Source organism: Quercus suber, unplaced genomic scaffold (assembly GCF_002906115.3).
Source record: "Quercus suber isolate HL8 unplaced genomic scaffold, Cork oak 2.0 scaffold_416, whole genome shotgun sequence".
Classification (NCBI taxonomy): Eukaryota; Viridiplantae; Streptophyta; class Magnoliopsida; order Fagales; family Fagaceae; genus Quercus; species Quercus suber.
Window position 1 is genome coordinate 139,728 of NW_027069867.1, and position 27,255 is coordinate 166,982.

The 27,255-nt window shown below is 35.0% G+C and overlaps 1 protein-coding gene across 2 annotated transcripts; it reads right to left on the minus strand.

The window, feature by feature from the left end:
* Positions 1-312: 312 nt before the first annotated feature.
* Positions 313-25,768, minus strand: LOC112017276 (heat shock cognate 70 kDa protein 2). 2 transcript variants are annotated; one of them, XM_065761508.1, is made up of 9 exons: positions 25,380-25,768; positions 13,603-15,333; positions 4,602-4,955; positions 3,239-3,325; positions 3,074-3,144; positions 2,630-2,703; positions 2,311-2,449; positions 898-1,059; positions 313-467 (listed from the first exon to the last, which is right to left on the minus strand). In XM_065761508.1, the coding sequence occupies exons 1-9, from the start codon at positions 25,765-25,767 to the stop codon at positions 387-389; spliced, it is 3,087 nt and encodes a 1,028-aa protein (XP_065617580.1). In that variant the 5' UTR covers position 25,768; the 3' UTR covers positions 313-386. The 2 variants fall into 2 exon arrangements, with proteins under 2 accessions (XP_065617580.1, XP_065617581.1); XM_065761509.1 differs by lacking the exon at positions 25,380-25,768 and adding an exon at positions 15,767-15,946.
* Between the last annotated feature and the right edge of the window lie 1,487 nt (positions 25,769-27,255).

A 27,255-nucleotide genomic window follows, 5' to 3' on the forward strand; every position in this document is an offset into this window, starting at 1 on the left:
ATACTCCTAGTTAAGTTANTAAATGACATAATATTTGACATTGATGAACAGTGCAATCTCAAATTTGAGACCGCACTGTTCACAAATTGTAAAACTTATATGATTTTTTTATTCAGGTGGGGCCCGCTTTCTTTTGAAGAAATAATAAAAATTGAATGAAGTTGTAAAAAAAATGAATAAAAATATTAAAGAAAGAATATTTAAATGAAATTGTAAAAAAAAAAAAAATAGAATGTTTAATGTTTGGTATATTGTAAAATAAGGTGTTAAAATTGTAAAAGTAGTATTTTAAAATTGTAAATGCTAAAAATTTTACAATTGTTAATGAGAATGCTCTACTAACCTGCCACTTAACATAGCATTTCTCTTACTTATCTATATTCGGGCTATTTGGTAAGTATTTTGGGCCACCACAAGCGAAATCCTTTTTCGGCTTGAGAAAGATCTCCTTCTAACTCTCGAAGTATCTGCTTTTTAGCAAGAATAGCAATAGGGTTATATTCCATCGTGAAAAATGAATAAGGATTGTGCACAATCGCAAAGAATAATGCCTTTGTACCAGTTTCAAAACCAATTCAGCTTTTGATAGCCAACTAGGAAAATCTAAATTCCATAAACGTTCTGGTGATTTTGAACATTAAAAAGACAACCTGCCAAAACTTGGCAATATATTGATACAAAACCTAGATATTCCATATACTTTACAAATTACAAAATAATCAACTATAAAAATTTCGTACTAAACAAGATGATGGGCATTACAGTTCACAAACACAATAAGGGCTAAGGAGGTTTATTATCTGTAATTTTGCAATGCTAAAAAGAATGAAGATAAGAGGATTAGACAAAGAGAAGTAATTATTTCAAATTTTCAATATTAGAAAGTGGTAGAGTTACCTGGCTCATTTCTGGCCGTTCCTCATATGATAGACACACGCATTTAGCAGCACAACTAACCATTCGAGCCATTTCTTTAGAGTCAAAGTTCTTTTCCAACCTTTTATCAACGAGAGCATCAAATTTCTTCTTTTTCAAAGCTGGTGGGAGCAAAGGCTTTGCCTAAAATTCCATAAGAGTAAAATGTTATTTGTCTCATGTCACTCAAGTTATGCAATTAAAATGCTGCATCTTTTAAGAAGAAAAAAAAAATATAGAAGTTATAACAGCCTAAACTAAATGAGGATACACTAAAAAATTTCCTTGTCTCTGCATGTCTAAAGGGCCTAGAAAATCTATGAATTTAGAACGCTTTATTAAAATATAATGAACAAGAAATGACATGGGTTTACTTTCTCAAACGCATAACTGAAAGGATATCAACTATCCTATACAAAACAAAAAATCAAATCAATGAATCAATATCCTATTATTATAGAAGGTACCCTACACTCTTTTCCACCACCAGTTCTTTTAAGAGGATTTACCTATCAAAAAAAGTGTTCTCTTAAGAGCCCGTATTGGCATTATTTTATTGGAAGAACTAATTATGTGTGGCAAGATTATATGACATTTAACAAAAAATAAGGACAAAAGGGTTGCTAATGCACACAATATAACTTCAAGAGGTAAAATTTAAATTCTAAAATTTCAAAGTGTAAAATTTAAAAACTTCCAAACTTAAAGGGTGTAATTTGCACTTTAGCCTAAATTTTTTCATTAAGAGAAGAACCTAAAATCAATTCACACATACATACAAACACAAAATAGGACACCATATAGGAACAATGAAAACCTTGGAAAAGTTTAACAACAAAATTGGTTATAGCTTGAGGCTACAACCTTACTCAATATCTTTTTATTAGAAGTGAATTTTGACAAATCAACTATTGGATTACATCTTCTTTTTATAAACTCCATGCTTGCAAAATTTCTAGAAAATTAAAGATCAATAGCTATGTCATCAATAAATTGTTTAAATTGCAAGTTTTTGTAATTTAAAATTATGCATAAAATATAAGCGCTTATAAATCATATAGTAAATAATATCCGATTGACACACAATTTGACATGTGTATTAAGAGAGTAAAGAACATGCAATTCAACGATTAGATTTTCAAAATATATAGTAATTTTTATTTTATTGAGTAATGTTGTAATTTAAGGGTACAACCAATTTTGTCAGTAAACTTTGTCCAAAACCCCTGCCCCCCATGCAAATGAACGCATACTTGCAAAGATTTTTTTGTTCCAAAGAAAGTGATTCTTCTTTTTAATATTTCGACAACAAAAAAAAGTTATATCCCAAGATGATCTGATTACATAGACAAAGTATAGTGAACAATTAAGGACTAGTGATCATGGAATACATACCCAATTAACCATGCTGAAAGGTGGATTTTGTCTGATAGGTTTGAGTCCAGAAATCAACTCCAAAAGCACAACACCGAAGGAGTAAACATCCAACTTATCAGTGAGCTGTCCATCATTATAATAAATTGGATCCAAATAACTGCATTTGGTGAATACAGGATTATTTCAAGATATTAAGGAACAATTAATTCAAAAGTTAAAAAGAATATGTAATAGCCAAGCCATCATTGCTTTTTAAGCATTAATTAGACTACTCCATAACTAAAAGTCATGGCAGCACCACAGCTTTGCAGAAAGAACACAGAGAAATGGATCTTACCCAAGAGTTCCCATTACTCTAGTGTAGTAAGCATCAGCATGTGGTAAAAACCTAGCAAGCCCAAAATCTGCAACCTGAACAAAAGATCCCAGGTACATTATTTATCATAAAAGTCAATATTAAAAAAGTATTTAATTACAAAATGAGAATGAAGTTTTTCCACATAACTTATGCCATGCAAACAGCACCACGCAATTAAATGACACAACTTTCTGTTTGTTGTGGGCAGAGGAAAAGAGAAAAAGGAATCAAAATTTTTCCCATCATGGCAGCATCTCCTGACCCATTCCAAGCCAAGGATATTCCAAATGTATCTAAATCTAGAACTTTCAAAACTCAATCACAGATATAAATGGAGAAGCAAGTCAAAAATAAACAATGCAGACATTCATGTATAGATATTTGAAACTTAACAAATAATCCTCTGAAACTTAATAACCTTACCTTTGCATCAAAGTTATCATCAATAAGAATATTAGCTGCCTTGATGTCACGGTGTATGATCTTAGGCTGACCTGAAGAACATTTGGCTCCAAAGGAGAGTGAAACTATAACCAGAAAATATTTTTATTGTTAGCGATGTAAAGATAGAACATAAAGGAAACTCACAGTCCTCAAGCAGATATGCCAATCCTTTTGCAGCGCCTAGAGCTATTTTCATTCTATTTGGCCAGCTCAGAGTCGGTGCCCCCTCTCCTGCAATGTCATTTTTCTTTAATAAAACATTGTATGGTAATTTAGAAAATAAGGTTACTAGACCAAAATCAAATTGAAAAACAATGATCTCAATCTTAACAACACATTGTGATCCAACTTGCCATTAAAACTCTCAGGACGGTAAAACCCTATAGGAATGCTACTTAAAATGACAACCCATTGATGCTACTCAGTGAAGTTTAATCACCCATTTGACTATTTTTACTCTCTCTTTTTCACATAAGGTTATTAAACAGGTTTATGCCTCTCCACTAATACTTTCGGCCAATTAAGTTGCATTTAAGAGGTTTGTATCAAATAGAGAAATATTTAACAATGCAAAAAATCTTCTTCTTCTTCTACAATAACTCAACTTCTCTATATCATATAATGATATATGTCATCTTCTGATTTTGCTTATATTTTACCATATTTTGAAGCAACTCTTGAGTTCATAGTAAATTAAGTATTAATTTATCAACCAAAAAAAATTACTAATTTATTTATTTATTTTTTCTTTAAAATCATTATACATTTCATAAAGTAAACCCCAATTCAATTACTTTTAACAATTTTATCTACTAGTTCTACAATTCTACTTATACAACTAAAATCTTTCAAGAATATTATTACTCTAGGTGTTTGTTTGGCATGAATTATTTTTGCCAACTTATTTTACTATTCAGTTTATTTTTTGCTACTATGCATGAGTTCCACTGCATTTTTGGTACTATTCATAGTCTCACTATACTATTTCAGCTAACTTTTACCTTTATCTACAGTATTTTCAGTAAAAAAAAAGTTAGTTTCAGCAAAATAAGCGGATTTCAAACGGACACTAGATATTTTCAGTTTATAGCTTTTTCATTCAAGTTTTACTATAAAAATGCTTTCCCTTGGTCATTTTTTCTATCTCATGAAACTTTATGTAATTCTTGAGGTCATCATTCCAGTAATCTTGCACTTTGTGAACTAGTGGTGCAAATTCTTGATTGACTTAGAACCAACATAGGAAAAATTAAGTGAAGCTAACCAATTGAATCATGACTATGCTTAAGGACCTTCACTTCTTTAATAGATTATCTTGGGGAAATGATAACTTCTTGCTCTATTCTTTCAACAACAACAGGACATTTCTATTTGTAAGAACAAAAGAGACAAATATATTTTACATTTAAGACCACCAACATGAATTATAACCCCCCCCCCCCCCCCCCCCCAAAAAAAAAGAAGGTTACAGATGAAACAAAATAATATAATCACCAAAAAGACTTACCATGTAGATGAAAATCCAACGTTTTGTTTGGGACAAACTCATAAACAAGCATTCTATGTGCCCCATCTATGCAGTATCCAACCAGTGAAACAAGGTTTTTGTGATGGATACGGCTAATGATATTAACCTCTGCCCGGAATTCCTTCTCCCCCTGTCCACTTTCAGATTTCAACTGCTTAACTGCAACCTTTTTGCCACCTGAAAGGGTTCCTTTATGAACATAACCAAAACCACCTTCACCAAGGGATTCGGAGAAATTGTTAGTTGCCTTGGCTAAATCTTCATTTGAAAATTGCTTCGGAGAATAATCTGAGAGGTTGCCAAGGGATGGTAATGCCTTTTGTTTCCTAGAGTCTGGGACATCAAAGGTTCATTTGGAGAATCAACGATCAGCACAAAAAATAAATAAATCAGCGAGTATGAGTTAATATCATAATAAGTAGCAGTTTCTGAAAATACCTATAAGCTAGATCAAAAATTAAATGAAAGATTTTCATTATCAAGAAAAATGAATAATAACATACAGCGTTCAATGAGATCCATTTGATGATAAAAGGTAAAATAAATGGATAAGACTCTGCACCTCTTCTTCCATGAGAAGCTATTATTGGATTGAGGAATTATGGAAAATTAGTAAAGAAAAAAAAAAGAAAAAAGAAACTTCTGGTTGTACTTCAAGAATGTTAGGCATCTGTACCTATGTTTGTAGAATAGTGTTGTGCTGTAAGTGACGGGTATAACAGTTAGCAATAAGTAGTGGGATTAGTTAGCTTAGCTGATAATCTGGAGGCACAAGATGCTTATGAAACTCTCTCTCTCTCTCTCTCTCTCTCTCTCTCTCTACATTTTTGCGATGGAGGTCTAGGTGCCTTTGAAGTGACCTACTACAATATCCCTAATCCCATTATGATTCTCAACATCAGTATCAAAGCTAACCACCATGTCGAGTAATCAAACATAACTCGTTGAGTATTAGATCAGATAAGTCGTAGTTTTGCAATAGGATCTCAAAGGGGGTGACCTAGAGGTTAGATTAAAATGTCTTGCTAAGTCATTGAATAACTGATAGGTGAGTGGAGTCGCCAAAAATGAGAAATGGCTACCATCAGGTTAGTGTCAATTGAGTGAAATGTCGTGTACGTCAACTGTGGAGTATGGTAGTATGTTACGATCCAAGTGTACCACATGAATTAAGTGCAGACTTAAGCATGTGTATATAAAATCTTGGTCCACCCTTCCCTTACAAACCTGTTTTCAAGAGTGAGTTATATCCATGAGTTTGTATCATTTTTTTTATCTTAATAAAAAAAATGCTAAACTTTGAAGTGATCACACATTAGTTTGTAACATCAAATAATAAAACTTGTAGAAACTTCTGATTGATCACACATCAGTTTTTACACATCACTGTGCATCATAATTTGACACTCAGCCCGTAACAAACCTTATAATGTACCTCCATAATCTTATACAAATCTCATAATATACCTCCAAACCAACCTCCATAATCTGTTACCTTATAATGTACCTCCATAATCTTATACAAATCTCATAATATACCTCCAAACCAACCTCCATAATCTATATATCTGATAAGTCCAACTTAAACTCAAACTCATAATTTTTTTTAAACAAAATTACTTTTGTTTAATCTAAACTTAACAAGGAGTAAAACTCTATCTCTCTGACAAGCCCAATTTAAACTAAAACTCATCATTTTTTTTAAACAAAATTATTTTTGTTTAGTCTTAATTTAACAAGGAGTGAAACTTTATTTTTCTAATAAGTTCAACTTTGCTGTGTGAATTGGGTGAAATAATTTGTTAACACAAGATTAAAGAAGAGAGAGAGAAGATAATATGACACAAGGAATTTACGTGGTTCGGCAATATGCCTACATCCACGGGAGGCGACAGAATAATTTTCACCATAACTTTAGAGATTACAACAATGACTTAAAGACACTCTCACACAAACCCAAACCCCAAATACACCCTTGATTCTCTCACAAATAAATAGATAACAACCTATTGCATTTAGACAAATTGCAAGACACTAACTTCCTACACTCTGGTGCACACACACAGAAGCAGTTATTTTGCTATCTTCGTGGCTCACATTGCATGCTCTCATTTGCTCCACCTCTATTTATAGCCAAACCTTCAGCCGAAATATCAAAAGTTTCAACACGCTAGAGACTTCTATTGTTAAGGAAGTCAACAATTGTGGCCAAGCATTTATTGCCAATGAAGTCATATATTTTGGCTAGCATGTATTTGGTAACTTTAGGTGTAGTTCCTTGCCCTTTCTAGACAATTCATGAATGCCATGGAGTCATACATTCACACATAGGCATGCATCCATTTATTGCCTACAGATTCATACATTTCGGCTATGCATGAATATAGTTCAAGTCGGTGATGTTCCATGCCATTTTCTTTGACAATTCATACAAGATAGCATTTAATGCTTGCTTGAAATGCTAATCCACCGACATTAAAATTCAAGCCATTTCAACAAATCTCCACCTTGACTTGAATTGTATCAAGCTTCACAAACTAAACTCTTCAATCGTCTCCACCTTAGCCCTTACAAGCTATCACAAACTACAAACACTGATCAAGTCCAAGCAATGCTTGAACTTGCTTGTAGGTACCGGCTTCGTCAACATATCAGCTGCATTTTCTGAAGTATCAATCTTCTCAAGAATAATTTCTCCTGTAGCAGTCAACTCCTTTATCTTGTGGAATCTCACATCAATATGCTTTGTCCTAGCATGATAAACCTGATGCTGCTTTGCCAAGTAAATGGCACTTTAACTGTCACAATGCAACTGAACTCCTCCTTGGTTCAAACCAAGCTCTTTGACTAGCCCTTTCAACCACAGTGCTTCCTTTGCAACTTCAGCTACCGCCATGTACTCAGCTTCTGTAGTAAACATGGCTACTAGGGATTGTAGTGTGGATCTCCAACAAACAGGCCCTCCTGACAGTATGAATACATAACCTGTTGTAGACCTTCTGTCATATATATTGCCTACATAGTCTGAATCCACATATCCTACCACTAAATTATCCCTATGTTGCCTCGCAAACAAAATCTCATATCCTGCAGTTCCATTTAGGTATTTAAATATCCACTTCACTGCATTCCAGTGCTCTCTACCTGGGTTTGTCATGTACTTACTGACAGTACTTACTGCATGAGCCAAATCTGGCCTGGTGCGAACACCCAACTGCACTTGCATATGGAACCTTTGACATGTCTTCAATTTCTTTTTCATTCTTCGGACATTGACTACCAGATAATTTGAAGTGATTCACCAATGGGGTGCTTACAGGATTAGCATCTTGCATGTTGAATTTTTCTGTTGAATTTTTCAAGAACTTTTCTGTTATAGTTCTTCTGAGATATCCATAACTTTCTTGAATCCCTATCCCTGCGAATCTCCATACCCAAAATTTTCTTAGCAGTACCCAAGTCTTTCATGTCAAACTCTTTGCGCAACAAAGTTTTTAACCTGTCAATCTCACACATGCTCTTTGCAGCAATTAACATGTCATCAACATACAATAACAAGAAAATATAAGAACCATCATCAAGCATCTTAACATATACGCAGCAATCATACTCACAACGGGTATAACCAATCTAGATCATATAGGAATCAAACCTCTTGTACCATTGTCTGGGAGATTGTTTAAGCCCATAGAGTGACTTCTTCAATCTGCAGACAAGATTCTTCGTACTAGGTTTCTTGAACCCCTCTGGTTGTTCCACGAAGATTTCTTCCTCCAAATTCCCATGAAAGAATGCTGTCTTCACATCCAGTTGCTCTAATTCCAGATCCTGATGTGCTACCAAGGCCAACACTACCCTGATAGAAGTATGCCTGACCACAAATGAGAAAACCTCATCGTAGTCAATCCCATGTCTTTGTGAATATCCCTTTGCTACCAATCTTGCTTTGAACCGTTCTCCTTCCTTTTCTGATACTGCTTCCTTTTTTTTGAACACCCACTTGTAACCTATCGATTTCTTTCCCTTTGGAAGTTCTGACAACTCCCAAGTCTTGTTCTTATTCAAGAACTCCATCTCCTCCACCATAGCTTCCATCCACTTGTCCCTTTCAAAGCTATCAATTGCTTCCTAAAAAGGGGAAAGATCTCTGCTACTGATTACTAAGCAATAAGAAGCAAGATCCTCGAAATCATACCTGACCGGTGGTCTTATGTTGCGTTTAGGCCGTTGTGATATCATGTTGTGATCTTCTTGATCACTATTATGAGGTTCCTTCTCTAGCTGAGACTCAACATCATCTAGCTCCACCTGCACCACTAATCTATTGTTGTCACTACTGCTTCCCTTTTCTTGAGACTCTTCTTCCTTTCTGAAATCTTTTATCATGAACTTCTCATCAAACACCACATCCCTGCTAATCACCACCTTTTGTGCCACTGGATCCTAAAGCTTGTACCCTTTTACTCCTTTCTCGAACCCGAGAAAAATACACTTCTTGGATTTTGAATCAAGCTTTAACCTTTCTTCGATAGGAATATGAACATAGGCTGGACACCCGAATATCCTCATCAACGAGTAATCAACTTCTTTGCTTGTACATACCTCTTCAGCAACTTTCCCATCAAGCGCAGCCCTAAGCGATCGGTTAAGAATGTAACAAGCCATTTTCACTGCTTCAACCCAAAAGACTTTAGGAAGCCCAGCATTTAGTCTTATGCATCTAGCTATCTCACCGATTGTCCGGTTAAGTCTCTCAGCCATTCCATTCTATTGAGGCGTCCTTCGTACTGTAAGTGCCTTCTGATACCATGCTCTTCACAAAACTTCAAGAACTCCCCATCCTTGTACTCAGTGCAATTATCAGATCTTTGACACTTGATCTTCCTTCCAATCTGGTTTTCCACTTCGGCTTTCCACTTCTTGAACTTTGCAAATGCCTCAAACTTGTTTTTCAAGAAGTAAACCCAAACCTTTCTGGAATAATCATCAATGAAACTCATAAAATACCTAGCTCCACCTTTAGAGACCACTTGCACCGACCCCCAAATATCAGTGCACATAATCCAAAATACCCTCTGTATTGTGCGTGGCTGTTTTGAATCGCATCCTACACTGCTTTCCCATGACACAGTATTTGCAGAAATCTAACTTACATGACTTAACTCCAGCCAACAGATTTTTCTTCTGCAATTCCCTCATACCACGCTCACTTAAATGCCCTAGTTGCATATGCCACAAGAGTGTATCACCCAAGGGAGTCAATACCGTACCGGAGGCTGTACCGGTTTGCCCAGCGGTACGGTATATTTCGGATACCGGTCAATACCGGTGTACCGTTTCAGGTTTACCGCTATTTTTTATGTTTTTAAATAAATAAATATATATATATATATATATTATAATAAATATAAAAGTTTACCATAAAACATTTCCTCAATTCAAAACTAATTATTCATAATTTTAGACTTTAGTATCAATTAAAAGAAAAAAAAAAAAACAATATAAAAAAGAAAGCTTAAAAGTTACCATTGCATATTAAGAAAACAAATAATACTAATAAGTTAATGCAAATAAGTTATCATTCTACCCTAACAAAAATTCAAAAATTACAAAACTTTAAAAAAAAATTTTAAAAAAAAAACATTTTTCTATACCGGCCGGTACGCCCGGTACCGGTCGGTATTGCCCGAAATTGGCCGGTACGGCCGGTACATGGCCGGTATATAAACCGGTACGAAACGTTAATGTTTCGATACCGGTATGCAACCGGTACGGTATATACCGGCCGGTACGGCCGGTACCGGTACGGTATCGACTTCCTTGGTATCACCCTGCTCAAATTCAGTCACTGCAGCAGCTCCACCTAAAATGGTATTGCCGAGTAGCTTGTAGATATTACCTTCTACTTTCTGCCCCTTCATAACAACCATAACGCCCTTTGACACCTTTATTAACCTATTCTCAGACTTATAGCAATAGCCATTAGAGTCTAAGGTTCCCAATGAAATTAAATTCTTTTTCACCTCTGGAACATGTCGTACCTCTCCTAATGTCCTCACCACATTATCGAACATTTTTATCTTAATTGTTCCTATTCCAACAACTTTGCAAGTAGCATTGTTGCCCATTAGAATAGAACCACAATTAACCGAGTTGTAAGTGTCGAACCATCTCTATGAGGAGTCACATGGAAAGAACATGCTGAATCCAGAACCCGAGAATTGATTAGCCTGTTGGCACTGGATGAAGCAGAAAGCATATCTCCATCTGAATCTGAATCTACTGCCATAATGTTTGCAGATCTTGATGACCCTTTCTTGTCTTTGTCCTTGCCTCTTTTCCACTCTAGACAATCTTGCTTAATATGCCCTTTCTTTCGGCATGTATAGCACTTCATTGTCTTGCTTTTGGATTTCGATCTGCTATGTCCCCTAGCAAAACTGTGATCTCTGTCTTTCTTCCTTTCACGATTTTGATTACCCTTTACCATAAGCCCTTCACCAGAACTTTCACCCAAATTCTGCTTTCGCTGGTAGTGATCCAACAAGGCTCCTGAGATCTCTTCAAATTCCAGAGTCTCTTTCCCCCAAAGCAGGATTGTAACCAAGTATTCGTAGGATGCCGGGGGAGAAGACAGAAGCATCATCACCTTGTTTTCATTATCGAATTTTATATCGATCCACAACAAGTCACTAATAATTTTATTGAACGTGCGGACGTGTTGAGCCAAATCCACACCCTCTGTTATCTTAAGCTCATATAGTTTTCGCTTAAGATTAAGTTTATTTATGAGGGACTTGGACATATACCGGCTCTCTAACTTCAACCATATAACCGCAGAAGACATGTCATCCATGACATCATAAATAAGCTCGTCTGCCAAACATAGTCGAATTGTATTGACCGCCTTCATATCGAGTTCTTCCCATTCGTCATCCGTCATCGTCACTGGTTTCTTTGCTTTCCCATACAAAGCCTTCACCAAACCTTGTTGTACCAACAGATCTTTCACCCTTCTTTGCCATAACCCGAAGATACCAGTTCCGTCGAACTTAACTACGTTTACCTTGGCAATAGAAGCGTTGATCTCCATTGAATAAATCAACCTAGAGCTCTGATACCAGTTGTTGTGTGAATTGGGTGAAATAATTTGTTGACACAAGGTTAAAGAAGAGAGGGAGGAGATAATATGACACAAAGAATTTACGTGGTTCGGCAATATGCTTACATCCACGAGAGGCGATAGAATAATTTTCACCATAACTTTAGAGATTACAACAATGACTTGAAGACGCTCTCACACAAACCCAAACCCCAAATACATCATTGATTCTCTCACAAATAAATAGAGCACACCCTATTGTATTTAGACAAATTGCAAGACACTAACTTCCTACACTCTAGTGCGCGCACACAGAAAAAGTTATTTTGCTATCTCCATGGCTCACATTGCATGCTCTCATTTGCTCTACCTCTATTTATAGCCAAAACCTTCAGCCGAAATATCAAAAGTTTCAACACACCAGAGACTTCTATTTTTTAAGAAAATCAACAATAGTGGCCAAGCATTTATTGCCAATGAAGTCATATTTCGGCTAGCATGTATTTGGTAACTTCAAGTGTAGTTCCTAGCCCTTTCTAGACAATTCATGAATGCCATGGAGTCATACATTCACACATAGGCATGCATCCATTTATTGTCTATAGATTCATACATTTCAGCTATGCATGAATATAGTTCAAGTCAGTGATGTTCCATGCCGTTTTCTTTGACAATTCATACAAGATAGCATTTAATGCTTGAAATGTTAATCCACCGACATTAAAATTCAAGCCATTTCAACAAACTTAAACTCAAACTCATCATTTTTTTTAAACAAAATTATTTTTGTATAATCCAAACTTAACAAGAACTGAAACTCTCTCTCTAACAAGTCCAACTTAAAATCAAACTCAAACGTTTATAATTTTTCTTTAATATTTTTTGGTCTTTCAGAAGTTTAATATCTAAATTTTTGAGTTATTTTTTTGTAATATTTAAAATTGTCTGACAAATTTTTTGTAAACCATTGCCCGTTCAAGTAATGACTTCTTCATTAATTGTAGCATAAATTGAAATTATACAAGAGCAAATTATGCAATGGTATAATTTCTTAATCAATTTAAAATTTTATAAAATTATTTTAGAGTGTATTTGTTTAGAGGTGAAATATGGTGAATGGAAAACTTTGGAAAGAAAACTTTTTTGGTGGGTGTTTGGTTTGAGGGAGGGGAGGGAAAAAAATTGGTGAGGCTTAGATGTTTTCTCTCTGAGCCCACCAAAATGTTCTCTCTAAAATTGAGAGAACTGAGTGAGAGGAATTTGATAGATAAATGACAAAAAAACCATGTGCACTTGCACATGGGCTTGTCTAATCTGTTGTTTTTTTTTTTTTTTTTTAATTTCCTGAGCAAGCTTTGTTTCACTTTTTTTTTTTTTTTAGTACATTATTTTATCATTCTTTTTAGGGTAAAATGCAAAACTAACTCTCTAAATTTCTTCAGATTTCATTTCAGTCCTTTAACTTTATTTTTGTTCATTTCAGTCCTCTAACTTTCAAGTTTATTCAATTAAGGCTTTTCTATCAACTTTTCTTATATGTTATAGTTAATTTTTCAATTTTATAAATTTTTCTTCAAATTTTATAAATTAAAAAAATTCAATTAATGATTGAAAAATATTTTCTAGATTTTTTTTTTTCAAAAAATTTTAACAAAAGTTAACAGAAATACCTTAATTAAATAAATCTGAAATTTAAAAGACTGAAACAAACGAAAGCAAAATTAGAGGACTAAAATGAAATATGAAGAAAATTAGAGAGTCAGTTTTGCATTTTAGCCTTCTTTTTATATGGCATTTTCCTACAATTTCATACTATTATAGAAAGGAAATTGTCAAAACTACTATCAATTTCTTTTACAAATTGATACAATTTTATACCATTATAGTCGACTTCCTCACTCTTGGGGCCAGTGCCACTTCCTCCAGCAGGTACATCATCAACAGCTCCAGGCATTTCACCACCAGCACCTTGGGACATCTTGGAGATGATTGGGTTGCAAATACTCTCCAACTCCTTCATCTTGTCTTCAAACTCATCAGCCTCTCCAAGCTGGTTGCTGTCCAACCATTGGATCGCCTGCTCAATGGCATCCTCGATCTTCTTCTTACCAGCTGGTGGAAGCTTGGCACCAATCTTCTCATCCTTCACTGTGTTCCTCATGTTGTATGCGTAATTCTCCAAAGCATTCTTGGTCTCAACCTTCTTTTTGTGCTCTTCATCCTCAGACTTGTATTTCTCTGCCTTTTTAACCATCTTCTGGATTTCATCCTTTGAGAGTCTACCCTTGTCATTGGTAATGATTATCTTGTTCTTTTGTCTGATTGTCTTGTCCTCAGCAGACACATTTAAGATGTCGTTGGCATCAATATCAAAGCACACTGTGATTTGAGGAACACCCTTGGGAGCAAGAGGGATTCCTGAGAGCTCAAATTTACCAAGCAAGTTGTTGTCCCTGGTCCTCGTTCTTTCACCCTCATAGAGTTGGATCAACACACCAGGCTGGTTATCGGAATAGGTAGAGAACACCTGTTCCTTCTTTGTGGGGATGGTAGTGTTCCTGGGAATCAACACAGTCATGATACCACCGGCAGTTTCCAAACCAAGGGAGAAAGGGGTAACATCCAAAAGCAGAAGATCCTGCACCTTCTGATTGCCCTCATCGCTCAAAAAAGCTGCCTGGACTGCAGCACCATAAGCAACGGCCTCATCAGGGTTGATGCTCTTGCAAAGCTCCTTCTCATTAAAGAAGTCTTGTAAAAGTTGCTGGACTTTGGGAATTCTAGTTGAGCCACCGACAAGGACAGCATTGTGGATTTTGCTCTTGTCCATCTTGGCATCTCTCAAACACTTCTCAACAGGTTCCATACACTTCCTGAAGAGATCCATGTTAAGCTCCTCAAATTTCGCACGAGTAATGGTGGTGTAGAAATCAATTCCTCTATACAAAGAATCAATTTCAATGGTAGTCTGGGCAGTGGATGAAAGAGTTCTCTTTGCCCTCTCACATGATGTCCTCAATCTCCTAAGAGCTCTTATGTTGCCACTGATGTCCTTCTTGTTTTTCCTCTCAAACTCCTGGATAAAATAGTCAACCATTCTGTTATCAAAATCTTCACCACCAAGATGGGTGTCACCAGCAGTGGCTTTCACCATAAATATACCCTCTTCAATAATAAGAAGAGACACATCAAAGGTACCACCACCAAGATCAAAAATCAAAACATTCTCCTTGTCGACACTTGTTGCCTTCTTATTAAGACCATAAGCAATGGCCGCAGCAGTGGGCTCGTTAATGATACGCATGACATTAAGACCAGCAATGACACCAGCATCCTTGGTAGCCTGACGCTGAGAGTCATTGAAGTATGCTGGGACAGTGACCACTGCATTCTTTATTTGGAAACCTAGGTAAGCCTCAGCGATCTCACGCATCTTCATTAGAACCATGGATGAGATTTCTTCAGCAGCAAATTGCTTCTCCTCACCCTTGTAGTTGACCACAATCATGGGCTTCTCGCCAGGTCCATTAAAGACCTTGAATGGCCACAATTTAATATCACTCTGAACTGAGGCATCACTAAATCTCCGTCCAATCAACCTCTTGGCATCTGCAAAGGACAGGTACAATATAAGTACAAAATATTGGTTATAACAAACAAAAAAGAACAAAACATTGATTATAACAAACAAAACAAACAAGAAAAGACTCAAATTTCAATGAATCAAAATTGATTATTTCACACGCACACACACACACATATATATATATATATAGTCATCCAACATGACTCGCCAATAATAACAGGTATCAAGAAGCTTATTATTTTCCAAATTTCAGATTATTTCAACTAAATTTAGATTCCATATAATTGATTATAATATCACTCTCCAATCATTGAAGTGTTTGATATATTTCAACAATTTACTTTTGTGATAAAGCAAAATGAACAACATACAGATTTAAATATAAGCAATAATACAAATAAATGTGATAGACAAACACAATAAAAGAAATCTGCAAATAATTAAAAACTCACATACCAAATGCGTGAAGGATAAATGATTTAGATCAAGTCTTGTGTTTTGATACAATCTCCTTAAAGCAAATTTCGCCTCCCACACAATCTGTGGTGCTTTGAGACTCCCGGACGTCTACCTTCCAGGATAAAATGATCTACAGCACAAAAGCGAAGCACACAAGATCGTGCTCTACGAACTATTCAATGACTCTTTCTCTCTACACAAAATGAAATGCACAAAATCTTCACACTTGGAGAGTTTTCTAAAAAAGTTATTTTTATGAACGAGAGACTATGAAAAATTATACGTTACTGAACAAGCACTCTGTTTCAGTAATAACTGCTGTGCATAGATTAACTGACTCAAAAAATTAAAATAATAAAATATTATTATTTGGACAAGTAGGCCCAGTCCACATATGCCAAAAGCCCAACCCAATGTCCAACTCATGAGCATATAAATTCATATATTATCTCTTTCCTTTCCTATATGGAACTCAAGATTTTTACTACTTTTAATAACATCTTCAAGTGAACATAAAAAACATCAGTTTCTTATTCATTCCATACTATTTTTTCAACAATCCTCCACATGGATAGAAATTGATAAACACAATGCAAATGATGATGCAGACACAAAAGAGTAGAAGAAAAGTTACTGTATCGGGAGAGGTAGCTTTTGGCTTTGAACCTTCCTTTGTGAAAAACTATCGGATATACTAACTAGTCAGTGAACACGATATTTTTGAATTGATAGCTGTTTGTGTATACCAAGACAATAGAATTCACACACCTCTTTTTCAGACATAATTCGTTCTTATAGTTAAGTTCATTTCGACCCTAAACATATCCTAGTAAATTCATTAATTGCTTTAGAGAATTCAGCCTTGAAACTCTCATAGAAGCGGCCTACTTCACACTCATATAGGTGACTCTTATTAAGAGTATCCTACTATACCCTACTTGGAATTCCAAGATATAAGAATCATTAAAAGCAAAGCTTACCCTGACCATCGCTTACAAGCACTACTATTTCATCATAGGAATGAGAGGGAGATGTTATCTCCATAGTGATAAAAACAGTCTCTACGATTCGGTTGTCCCTTTGAACCTAGATCTTGAGATCTCCAGTCAGCTAAGTTGGGTTGCCATCCTAGAGACTTTTAGGTAATAGGCTTTAACCTCATTCCCCTCGATGAACACGTAGTTTATTTGCTCTCCACATAAACAATTGATTACGGATCCGTTTTATAATCTAGAAATACTTCCATTTGAGAGCAACTGCCTAATGGTATTGTCTCCAACAAACATGTAGAGACCTACCATAACTTTGTACCCTACCAATATATACAATTAGGAGGCACAAGTATCCAACAATGCAAGTTTTTTTAGATTTATAAAGACTTCCCATAAAATACATATGCTCTTAATATAAGGTGTTCTCACTAGACTATCTTCACATCTCTCATGTGATTGAGATAAGAAAAGTCCATCAGATGTATTAGAAAATTTAATTACTTGAATCACATCTACAACACTTATATGAGCATATCCAACAACAACATAGCCCCTTGTGATATATTTCACATTACACTCTAGTTGCATAAAATCTAAACTCATTTGACATCATCTCATTGTCAAATTTTTCATGTCATTGCATTGAAACTTGCTTCAATCCATACAAAGATTTAACAAGCTTACACTCTTTGTTTCCTTGTACAAGAACCATAAACCCCTTTGGTTTATTGTGTATCAAGAAAACTCATATCTTCCTTTTCTTTATAGCCTTCTACAACAAGTCTTTCCTTGTAATAGTCAATAATTTTATCAACTCTCAAGCTCTTAGGTGGTCAATCCACCAATTACTATGCATAGATTTCAAAGATTGACTTATTGCACTATTAACCATCTCTTTTCCAATAAGGCACTTTAGGATTTTGCTTCTTTGAAGCTTTAAGTTCATCTTCTAATATATAAATTAGAAAATTTGGACCAAACAACCATGACGTTTGTCCTTTTACTACCTTAGGCTCAACCTCTCTTCCATCAACTCTTGATCATGAAAGATACTAAATGTAGACTCAAACTTTATTTAAGAAAGTTTAACACTTGAAATATATTCTAATTAATTGTCATGCATATAAAATAATAGATTCATAAATTAGAGAGCACTATGCACTACTATTATGACCATAACCAATGAAAACACAATCAATGGTTCTTTGTCCTATAAGAATAGGAACCACCACCTTCATCAAACACCCCCACATTTAAAGCATTTATAGAAAGACGATCACTCTTTTCATAAATCACAAGGTGTTTTAGTGGTTTCTTTTAAGGCATCTAAATGAACAAATAATTTGTGAAAATAATAGCTTCCCCCCAAAAGTTCTATTATAATCAAGAACTTATTACATTCATTGAGTTATTTCTCAACTTCATTCTTATAATGAACGAAACTTTAATACCTTATCTTTGCTTGCTTATAAGCACTCATAATAGACTCTTGTGCATACCACATTTTAGACAACCCAAATATGTCAAGTAAGGCATGTAACATATATTTCATCCAAAAAAATATTTCAAAACATATATTGGGATTAAACACATTGAGGCTATATGTGCTCAAATACAACAATCATGTTGTCCTACATATCAATACAAACAATTGAGCCTTAAACTTTATAAATAAATCACACCTTTGGCCAAGGGGTAAACTGTACACTCTCTAACTCAGAGTGAAACCCCATAATTACAGCCCCACTAGTGTGCAATTGGTCTCATTCTTGGGCTTATATCCACACATTTGAAATTATTAATAATAGTTCTCATAATGCTATTTTAATTATCAAATAGAGGATCACTTGATAAATTAGTAAAGGCTAACCAAAATCTAAAAAATGGCAAATGCATTCAAATGGATTAATTTTTTTTTCCCCATCAAAATTTCCAGTTTCCTTTATTCATCTAGCCCACACACCATTGCACATAAAGAGGCCAAGAACATCCTTTTGAACAAGCACCACCAAACGTGGTCATCGTTATAAAGTTTAAGGTTAGATATCAATATAAATAATTCATCTAACAAATAATCATTGAAATATCTCGTAATCAAAGGCCAAATAAAAATAAGCATGTCTTCATTTATATTTACCAGCATATATGAATATCTGAAACAGTTTCAAAAAATCGCATCTCTTAATCAAACTTTTAAATGCCAAAAATTTATCAAATACCATTATCCTCAAAGATTTACAGCACAGTATTTATATCTCCAACCAAGATAATCTTTATTGATACATTCACAAACACAAGCAGTATTTAACATCTTAAGAATTACTGGCCAAGTTTAAGAAATAATTATAAATATATACTTTCAAATGTTACTGTGCAAAATGGAAAGTAAAGCTAACGGCAGAAACTAAGCAAGCATAATGCGGACACAACAAACAAAAGAATCTAAAAAGCCCAGCCAAGCAATAAACCGTAAGAGACAAAATAAGCCTAATATCATATAATATAATCAAAACCAACAACACTGTCAAGCACGAAATCAGCTATATCAAATGCTTAGAAAATATCTAAGACACAAAGCAGGCATAATTCGTACAATGACTGAACAAATGAAAACGAACCCCAGCCAAACAATGATTCAAGTAAGACAAATATCCTAATATTATATAATATAACTAAAGAAGATGGATAGCCTTGAAAAATCAAACTGCCGATTTAGTGTTTTTCAACAAACCCGAAATTCCTTTCACAGTATATAACAAGAGTATATTAAAATATAAACAAATCTGCTTTAAGATTATTGGATATATTTCAACAATTTACGTTTGTGATAAAGCAAAATGAACAACATACAGATCTAAATATAAGCAATAACACAAATAAATGTGAGAGACAAACACAATAAAAAAAATCTGCAAATAATTAATAACTCTTTCTTTTTATAGGTAATAAGAGTATTATTAAACAAATAGTAAAACAAAAGAAAGCAAATACAAGATGTTCATGATGGTGAACACAAGGAAATGCAACAAACAAACAAACAGAAACAAACAACAAGAAAAAACTTAAAGTTGAAGAAATAAACTACAAGCTTTTCACAGAGCCTAGCATGACCCATTGGGTCCCAAAATCTGAAACATATAAACCCACAGAGTGAGCTACAAGACAACGGAGGAGGAAATGATCCACAGTTTCCTCATTCCAACATACAACACCGATTCACCAAATTGCACCCCCTAAGCATAAGATTATTCAATGTAAGGATTTGCCCATGAACTGTTGTCCACACAAAGAATGCCACCCTCTTAGGGATCTTAGTTTTCCAAACACCCTTCCATGGAAAATTAGAGGTAGCTTCACTCCTCATGTTATGGTAATAGGACCGGGTATCAAACTTGCCATTTCCGTTGAGACACCAATGAGAAGCGTCATTCCCACCACCCCTAGGGATCCGAGTGCCATCACCCACCACTAGGGCCACATGTTTGGAGAAATTCTCCCAACCATCATGAATACCACACCACAGACCACATCCATGGGCCCTTCTACATATTTTAGTAGTCCACCCCCCTTGACCCTCTCCATATTTAGTTGCAATAACCCTCCTCCAAAGATGAGTGCCTTCTCGTTCAAACCTCCATAACCATTTCCCTAACAAGGCTTTATTAAAATGCACTAACTTCCTGATCTCCAAACCCCCCATATCTATTGGTAAACACACTTTCTCCCAAGCCACCAAAGGATATTTGAAACACTCCTCCGAAGATCTCCTTAAAAAATTTCTCTGAATACGCTCCAATCTATCATCCACAGCTACAAGGATGACAAATAATGATAGATAGTACGTAGGAAGGCTAGAAAGAGAACTCTTCAACAAGGTTAGTCTACCTCCCTTTGAAAAATAAAGGCCCTTCCAACCTGAGAATTTCTTCTCCATCCTTTCCAATATAGGATTCCACATAGATGCTGTTTTGTATAGGGTGCCCAACGGCATTCCCAAGTATTTCATAGGCAGACTACCCACCCTACATCAAAGTATGGTAGCTAAAGCATCTATATTTCCAACCTCCCCAACCGGAACAATCTCACTCTTCCCCATATTAACTTTCAAACCAGTAAATGCTTGGAAGCAAGACAAAGCCAGCCTAATGGACAACATCTGATCTCTAGAATCATCACAACTTGTATTTGCCAACACCTCATTCTATTTGCCAACACCTTAGACAGCAACTTGTACACACACTCTACCAAACTAATAGGCCGAAAATCCTTAACATCAATTGCATTATTTTTCTTGGGAATTAGAGAAAAAAACGAGGCATTTAAAGACTGTTCAAACACTGAATACCTGTGAAAGTGCTCAAAAACAACCATGACATCCACCTCCACCACACTCCAACATTTTTGAAAAAAAACCCAATCCAATGTCCAACTCATGAGCATTTAAACTCATATATTATCTTTTTCCTTTCCTATATGGGACTCAGGATTTTTACCACTTTTAATAACATCTTCAAGTAAACATAAAAAATATCAATTTCTTATTCACTCCATACTATTTTTCCAACAACAAAGTTCATGGACAATAAAGGGTTGTTTGGATTTACTGTTTCCATAACTCATAACTTTGTTTCCATCACCCATAACTCAAAAATGGTGGGACCCATGGCAGAGAAATCCATTTGGTTTTTGTTTCCAGTTGTTGTTTCCATCACTCAATTTTCTAATTTTTTTTTTATAGGTGTTTTTAGTTTCCATAACTCAGTTTTCAATGACATTTTTGTAATTAAACCTACACTGAAGGTCCCACGATCAAAGTCCAGCAACAACTTTTGACTCTTTTTTTTTTCACTGGGTTCAGTGAGTTTAGTTCCTTCTTCTTCTTTTTTTTTCTTTTTCCTTTCACACTAGGTGATCTTCTTCTTCTTCTTCTTCTTTTCTTTTCCCTTTCACGCTAGGTCTAGTTTGGTCTTCTTCATTAAGTTTTTTTTTTTTTTTTCCCCCTTCTTCTTTCACTGGGTTCGGTGAGTTTGGGTTTTTGGTTTTTTTTTTTTTTTATTTTTTCCCCCTTCTTCTTTCACTGGGTTCGGTGAGTTTGGGTTTTTGGTTTTTTTTTTTTTTTCCACACTAGGTTCGGGGAGTTTGGGTTCTTCTTCTTCTTTTTTTTCTGTTCCCTTTCACGCTGGGTCTGGTCTGGTCTTCTTCTTCTTCTTCTTTTTCTTTTTTTTTCACTGGGTTCAGTGAGTTTGGGTTTATGGGTTTTTTTTTTCCCACTGGGTACGGTGAGTTTGGGTATTGAGGGTTGAAGAAAAAAAAAAGGTAAAAGCAAAAGCTGCACCATGTTATAGGTATGGGACCTACAAACAGTTGAAATATTTGAGTGATGACAAGTTGAGTGATGGTGTCAAACGGGTGGGGTGTAGGGAGTTTGGGAATTTTAAATGATAAGTGATGAAAATTGAGTGAGGAGCGATGAGTGATGAAAAAATAAAAAAAAAATAAAAAAACAAACAGGCCCTAATCTTACAAACTGATGTGCCACTGATTAGCAATTTGTAATAGCTTTTGTATTTCCTTTTAGGAAACCATTACATCTCAATAAAACTAACATTAACCTTCGATTCAATAAACAGTAATAACATAGGACATAAACCATGATTTCTCTTGAATCTAAGACTACCTATTTGAATTAACAATTATTTACAGCCTCTCAATTACTTTGTTTACTTAAGCAACTACTTTAATCATAAGTACTCCCTCCGTCCCATATTTCTTGTCCTGTTTGAAAAGTCAAACTTCTTAAGGGAACATTATTTATTATTTTGTCTGCCTTTTAAAAATACATAAGTTTCCAAAACTACCCTTAAATAAATTTATCAAAAAATTGAATTATTAAATCTGAAATTACACTCACAAAAATCTGCTCCTTTTTTTTTTTGAGATACCGTAAAAGAGACTGTAGAAACTTTATTGAAATGTAATACAAAAACCATTTACACAGTCCAGACAAGCCGAGGGTTATTGCAGCCAGCTTCATGTGTTTTGTTGCTCCTTACCTATGTTAGCATTTTTGAAATTACACGTACAAATTGTAATTTATCCTTTTAATCAAATTTGAAAAATCTACATCTATCACAATACCAAAACTATTGGGTATTGGCTCCAGGCATTTTGGATTACTTCAAATACAAATTCTAGTTTATCTTTCAATCAAATCTAAGTTAGGAATCTTATTGGCACCAATTCTGAAATTTTTTTTAATAGTGGTGGCAAAAAAAGAATTAGTTTGGAGTACTAAGTGATTTTAAAGTGGCGGCAAATTTTTTTTAATAGTGGTGGCAAAATTTTTTTAATATTGGGTATTGGCTCCCCATTATCCTTTTGCTAATTGGTTCCGTTCCAAAATAAAAATACTCCCTAGATCTAAAGTATTCCTAATCTAAATCCAATACTCCCCATTATCCTTTTGCAAATTGGTTCCATGCCAAAATAAAAATCTATCTGTTGCCCTGCCTCATCTCCTTCATCATTATCCTCTCTTCAATTCTTATCTTTCCAAACAAATTAAGATGAGTGACTTGATAGAGACAAACCTTTTACAACTCAAATCAAAGAAAATGTTTACCAATGCAGAGCGTCAAGCAATATTTGAAACATTGCTTAAACAAAGCAACAATGGAAAGTTGAAAAAAGGTTGCATAAGTGACCTTGCCACTAGACTATTTGTCAACCCCAAAACAATTAAAAGAATTTGGCAAAGAGGAAAAGCCTCCCAAGATGAGAAGTTCGTTGCTAATGTGTCTCAAAAGTTTCCAAAGAATGCTGGGCGAAAAAGAGCACAAATTGATTTCAACAAGATTTTAGAAATTCCTTTTCGTCGTCGTACCAATATTCGATCGTTGGCCACTGCTTTGAATGTTGCTAAATCAACACTACATAGGCGGATTAAAGAAGGGGCTATCAGGCCACACTCAAATGCTGTGAAGCCATATCTGACTATGGAGAACAAGAAAGCAAGACTTCGATTTTGCTTATCCATGCTTGAGCCTAGTAGTTTCAACAACAATCCAACTTTTAAAGGTATGTTCAATTATGTTCATATTGATGAAAAGTGGTTTTACATGTCCAAAGAATCAGAAAAATATTATCTTCTTCCCCAAGAACAAGAGCCTTTACGTACATGCAAAAGCAAACGTTTCATTACTAAAGTAATGGTTCTTGCGGCAGTAGCTCGACCAAGATTTGATTCATCTCGCAATCAACAATTTGATGGAAAAATTGGAATTTTTCCATTCACATGCAAGGAACCTGCCAAACGATCTAGTAAGAATCGTGTTGCTGGTACATTAGAGACAAAGCCAATATTGTCAGTGACTAAAGATGTAATGAGATCATGCTTGATTCAAAAAGTTCTTCCTGCAATTCGAGCTAAATGGCCGCGTGATACGGAGGATATCGTATTTATTCAACAAGACAATGCTAGACCTCACATTGACCCTAATGATGCTGAATTTCTTGAAGCTGCATCTGGCCATGGATTCAATATACATTTGTCCTATCAACCACCTAATAGTCCTGACATGAATGTCTTAGATCTTGGATTTTTTAGAGCCATTCAATCACTACAGCAGCAAGAAGCACTTTCAACTGTTGACGAGTTAGTCAATGCAATAGAAAAAGCTTTTAATGAATTGCCACCTCAAACTCTTAATCGTGTTTTCTTAAGTTTACAACAATGCATGATTGAAGTGATCAAAGACTTTGGGGGGAATAATTATAAGTTGCCGCATATGGGAAAAGAAAAATTGGAGAAGCAAGGTCCTCTTCCTCTTCAACTTGAATGTGATCGTGATATCATTGAGAGAGCTTTTCTTTATCTACAGTAGATGGTGTTAATTCAAGTTGAAGAAAAGTTTTTTTTTTCTTTCCCTTCTTTGGATATTTCTTGAATCCTTAAATTTTCAGTGAGGTGTTCTGTAGTTTTATCTTTGTTGGATTGTTCAGTTTGTTTGTTTTGTTTTTTGTTTTTGGGTTTCATGAGAGAATGGCATGTAAGGCCACATTAGAGAGAATGGCGTTTAAGATGCCAAGTCAATTGTTTTTTTTTTTTTAATTTATTTAAAGAGTTATAATTAATGAGACAATTAAAAATGTGCCCCAATTAAATTGATTTTTTAAATATTTGTTGATTTTTTTTTCAAATACTTTGTAGTAGTTTTGAAAATAAAATAGGGGTATAATAGGAATATTAATAAATTAATAACTTTTATTATTAGAAATATGACAATATTTTGAGACATCTCAAAATAGAATAGAGGACAAAAATAATGAGACGGAGAGATTACGTGTTTCATTAACAGAATCACAAAAAACATTAAATCTAACTCCAAGATAAACATCAAAACTATCATACCGAACTTGCAAATAGCATACCATCAGCAACAACAAAAACTCAGATCTAAAACACTAGTAAAAACAAACAACCTCAAAACAAAGCTAGATAGATCCACAAGCTTCAGCTATAATCAACAAAGATATATATTCACATAAAACAACAAGTCAAGCCAAGTCAAAAAGATGCTATTTTCAGATCTATGAAGCAGTGAACTCAGAGATCTTACCGAAGACGGTGTTAGTAGGGTTCATGGCGACCTGGTTCTTAGCCGCATCACCGATCAGACGCTCCGTATCGGTAAAAGCGACGTAAGACGGCGTCGTTCTGTTACCCTGCTCGTTAGCTATGATCTCAACACGGTCGTGTTGCCACACTCCGACGCAAGAGTACGTGGTTCCGAGATCGATTCCGATTGCCGGTCCTCCTTTTCCGACCATTATGATCGAGATCTGAGTGAGAGCTAAAAAAATAGTAGTAGAAAGAGCTAGGGCTTGAAAGTGAGCAAAAGCTCTGTTTATATTGGCCGGGCTTGGACTGCGCGTCCACGTTTTCAGAATTTTTTTTTCCCAGCGCCTGGTACAGTGGCGGAGGCATGTATAAGGGTGTGGGGCCATGGCCCCCTAAAATTTTAAAATTTTAAAAAATATATATACAATTATTTTTATGTTTTCAAAATTTAGTCTATAAAAATAAAAGTTAGCCCCTTCCAAATATTTGAATTAGTCTAATAATGCTCTTAAAAAAAATAATTGGTCTAATAGTTATAGAGATATAACTTTATTTTTCGTAATTTTATTTTTTATTATAAAATGTACTTTTATATCTGTTAAATATTTGATAAAATTTAGTATCAAACATGTTTGAATCTATATTTTTCAACTTGTTATGTGATGATTAACAAGTCATTGACTCATTAAAAAATTGTTGTCACTAAAACTATACATGAAATGCGTCTATAGTTGTCATATAATGTGTTAAAGTAAAGTAATTTTAAATATGTTTAGACTCTAACTTATTTCTCCAAGTTTTAGATCATTCATGTTTTTGAAAATTTCATTAGTTGAATTGAAATTTTTTTTACTTACTTTAGCATCAAATTTAATAATTTGTATTTAAAACAACACTTTGACCATTCCTGGCTCCGCCCCTGGCCTGGTATACTGTTCATAGGCATCGGCGCACCAAGTATCTGAACAATAAAAAAAAGAGTAAGCAGTAATTTTTCACATATAATTATTTTGCTACAGTATCTTTAATTTTTAATTTTCAGTTTTCAGTAAAATAAGTTATATATAAACGGACTTATAGTGTTACGGTTAAGAATTTGAGAATGTTCTATCGCGCTATAGTATTGGAGCCGTCCGATCTTTATACGGTTTCCACTTTCTAGTTCCTTTCGATCACCGACCAAAATTAAATCATTAACACGTTTTTTAATTTTTTTATTCTTTAGGTAATAAGTAATATATTAAATCATTAACACGTTTTTTAATTTTTTTATTCTTTAGGTAATAAGTAATATACATAAGTTATTACCGTTGAAAATTGTTTGATTTACCCTCTAAACATTAGACAATTAGGGGTGTCCACCGAACCCAACCCAATCGATTAGACTCAACTGGAACTCATCCACTCATGACCGATTCAAGAGCTTGGCGGGTCGGCGACGGGTTACAGAACCCAAAAACTGACTTCGACAGGTCAGTTGGCAGGTTCTCTCCTCTAAAACCTGCCTTAACCGACCCAATTGGAACAAATTCCAAAATCCGGCGAAGCAAGAATTTTCCGGCAAGTTTTTGGTCAAAATACTTTAGATTTTTATGATATTTATGTTGGATTTTGGGAGATATCACTGAATCTAGTGAGATATCAGCCAAATTTGGTGGAAATCTCACTGAATCGAGCGAGATCTCACCAAATCTGGTGAGATCTCTGCTGGATCTGGCGAGTTTTCACCTGAAATCAACTATTTTGGCCGGATTTTTCATCATGGACGATTTCGACCGAACCGACCTTTTTTCGGCGCAATTCCAACCGCTCTGATCCAACTCCCTCACCGATCGACGACAGGTCAAAACTTCCTCCACCCAATTCTGTCGGGT

What these genes read in the sequence shown, in the direction of transcription:
- LOC112017276 (XM_065761508.1), bottom strand. Translation starts at nt 25,767, where the DNA reads ATGGCCCCACACCCTTATACATGCCTCCGCCACTGTACCAGGCGCTGG. An exon ending in AGAGTAATGGGAACTCTTGG is followed by an intron (nt 2,450 to 2,629) that starts GTAAGATCCATT and finishes CACCAAATGCAG; the next exon opens with TTATTTGGATCCAATTTATT. An exon ending in CTTTCAGCATGGTTAATTGG is followed by an intron (nt 1,060 to 2,310) that starts GTATGTATTCCA and finishes ATGGAATTTTAG; the next exon opens with GCAAAGCCTTTGCTCCCACC.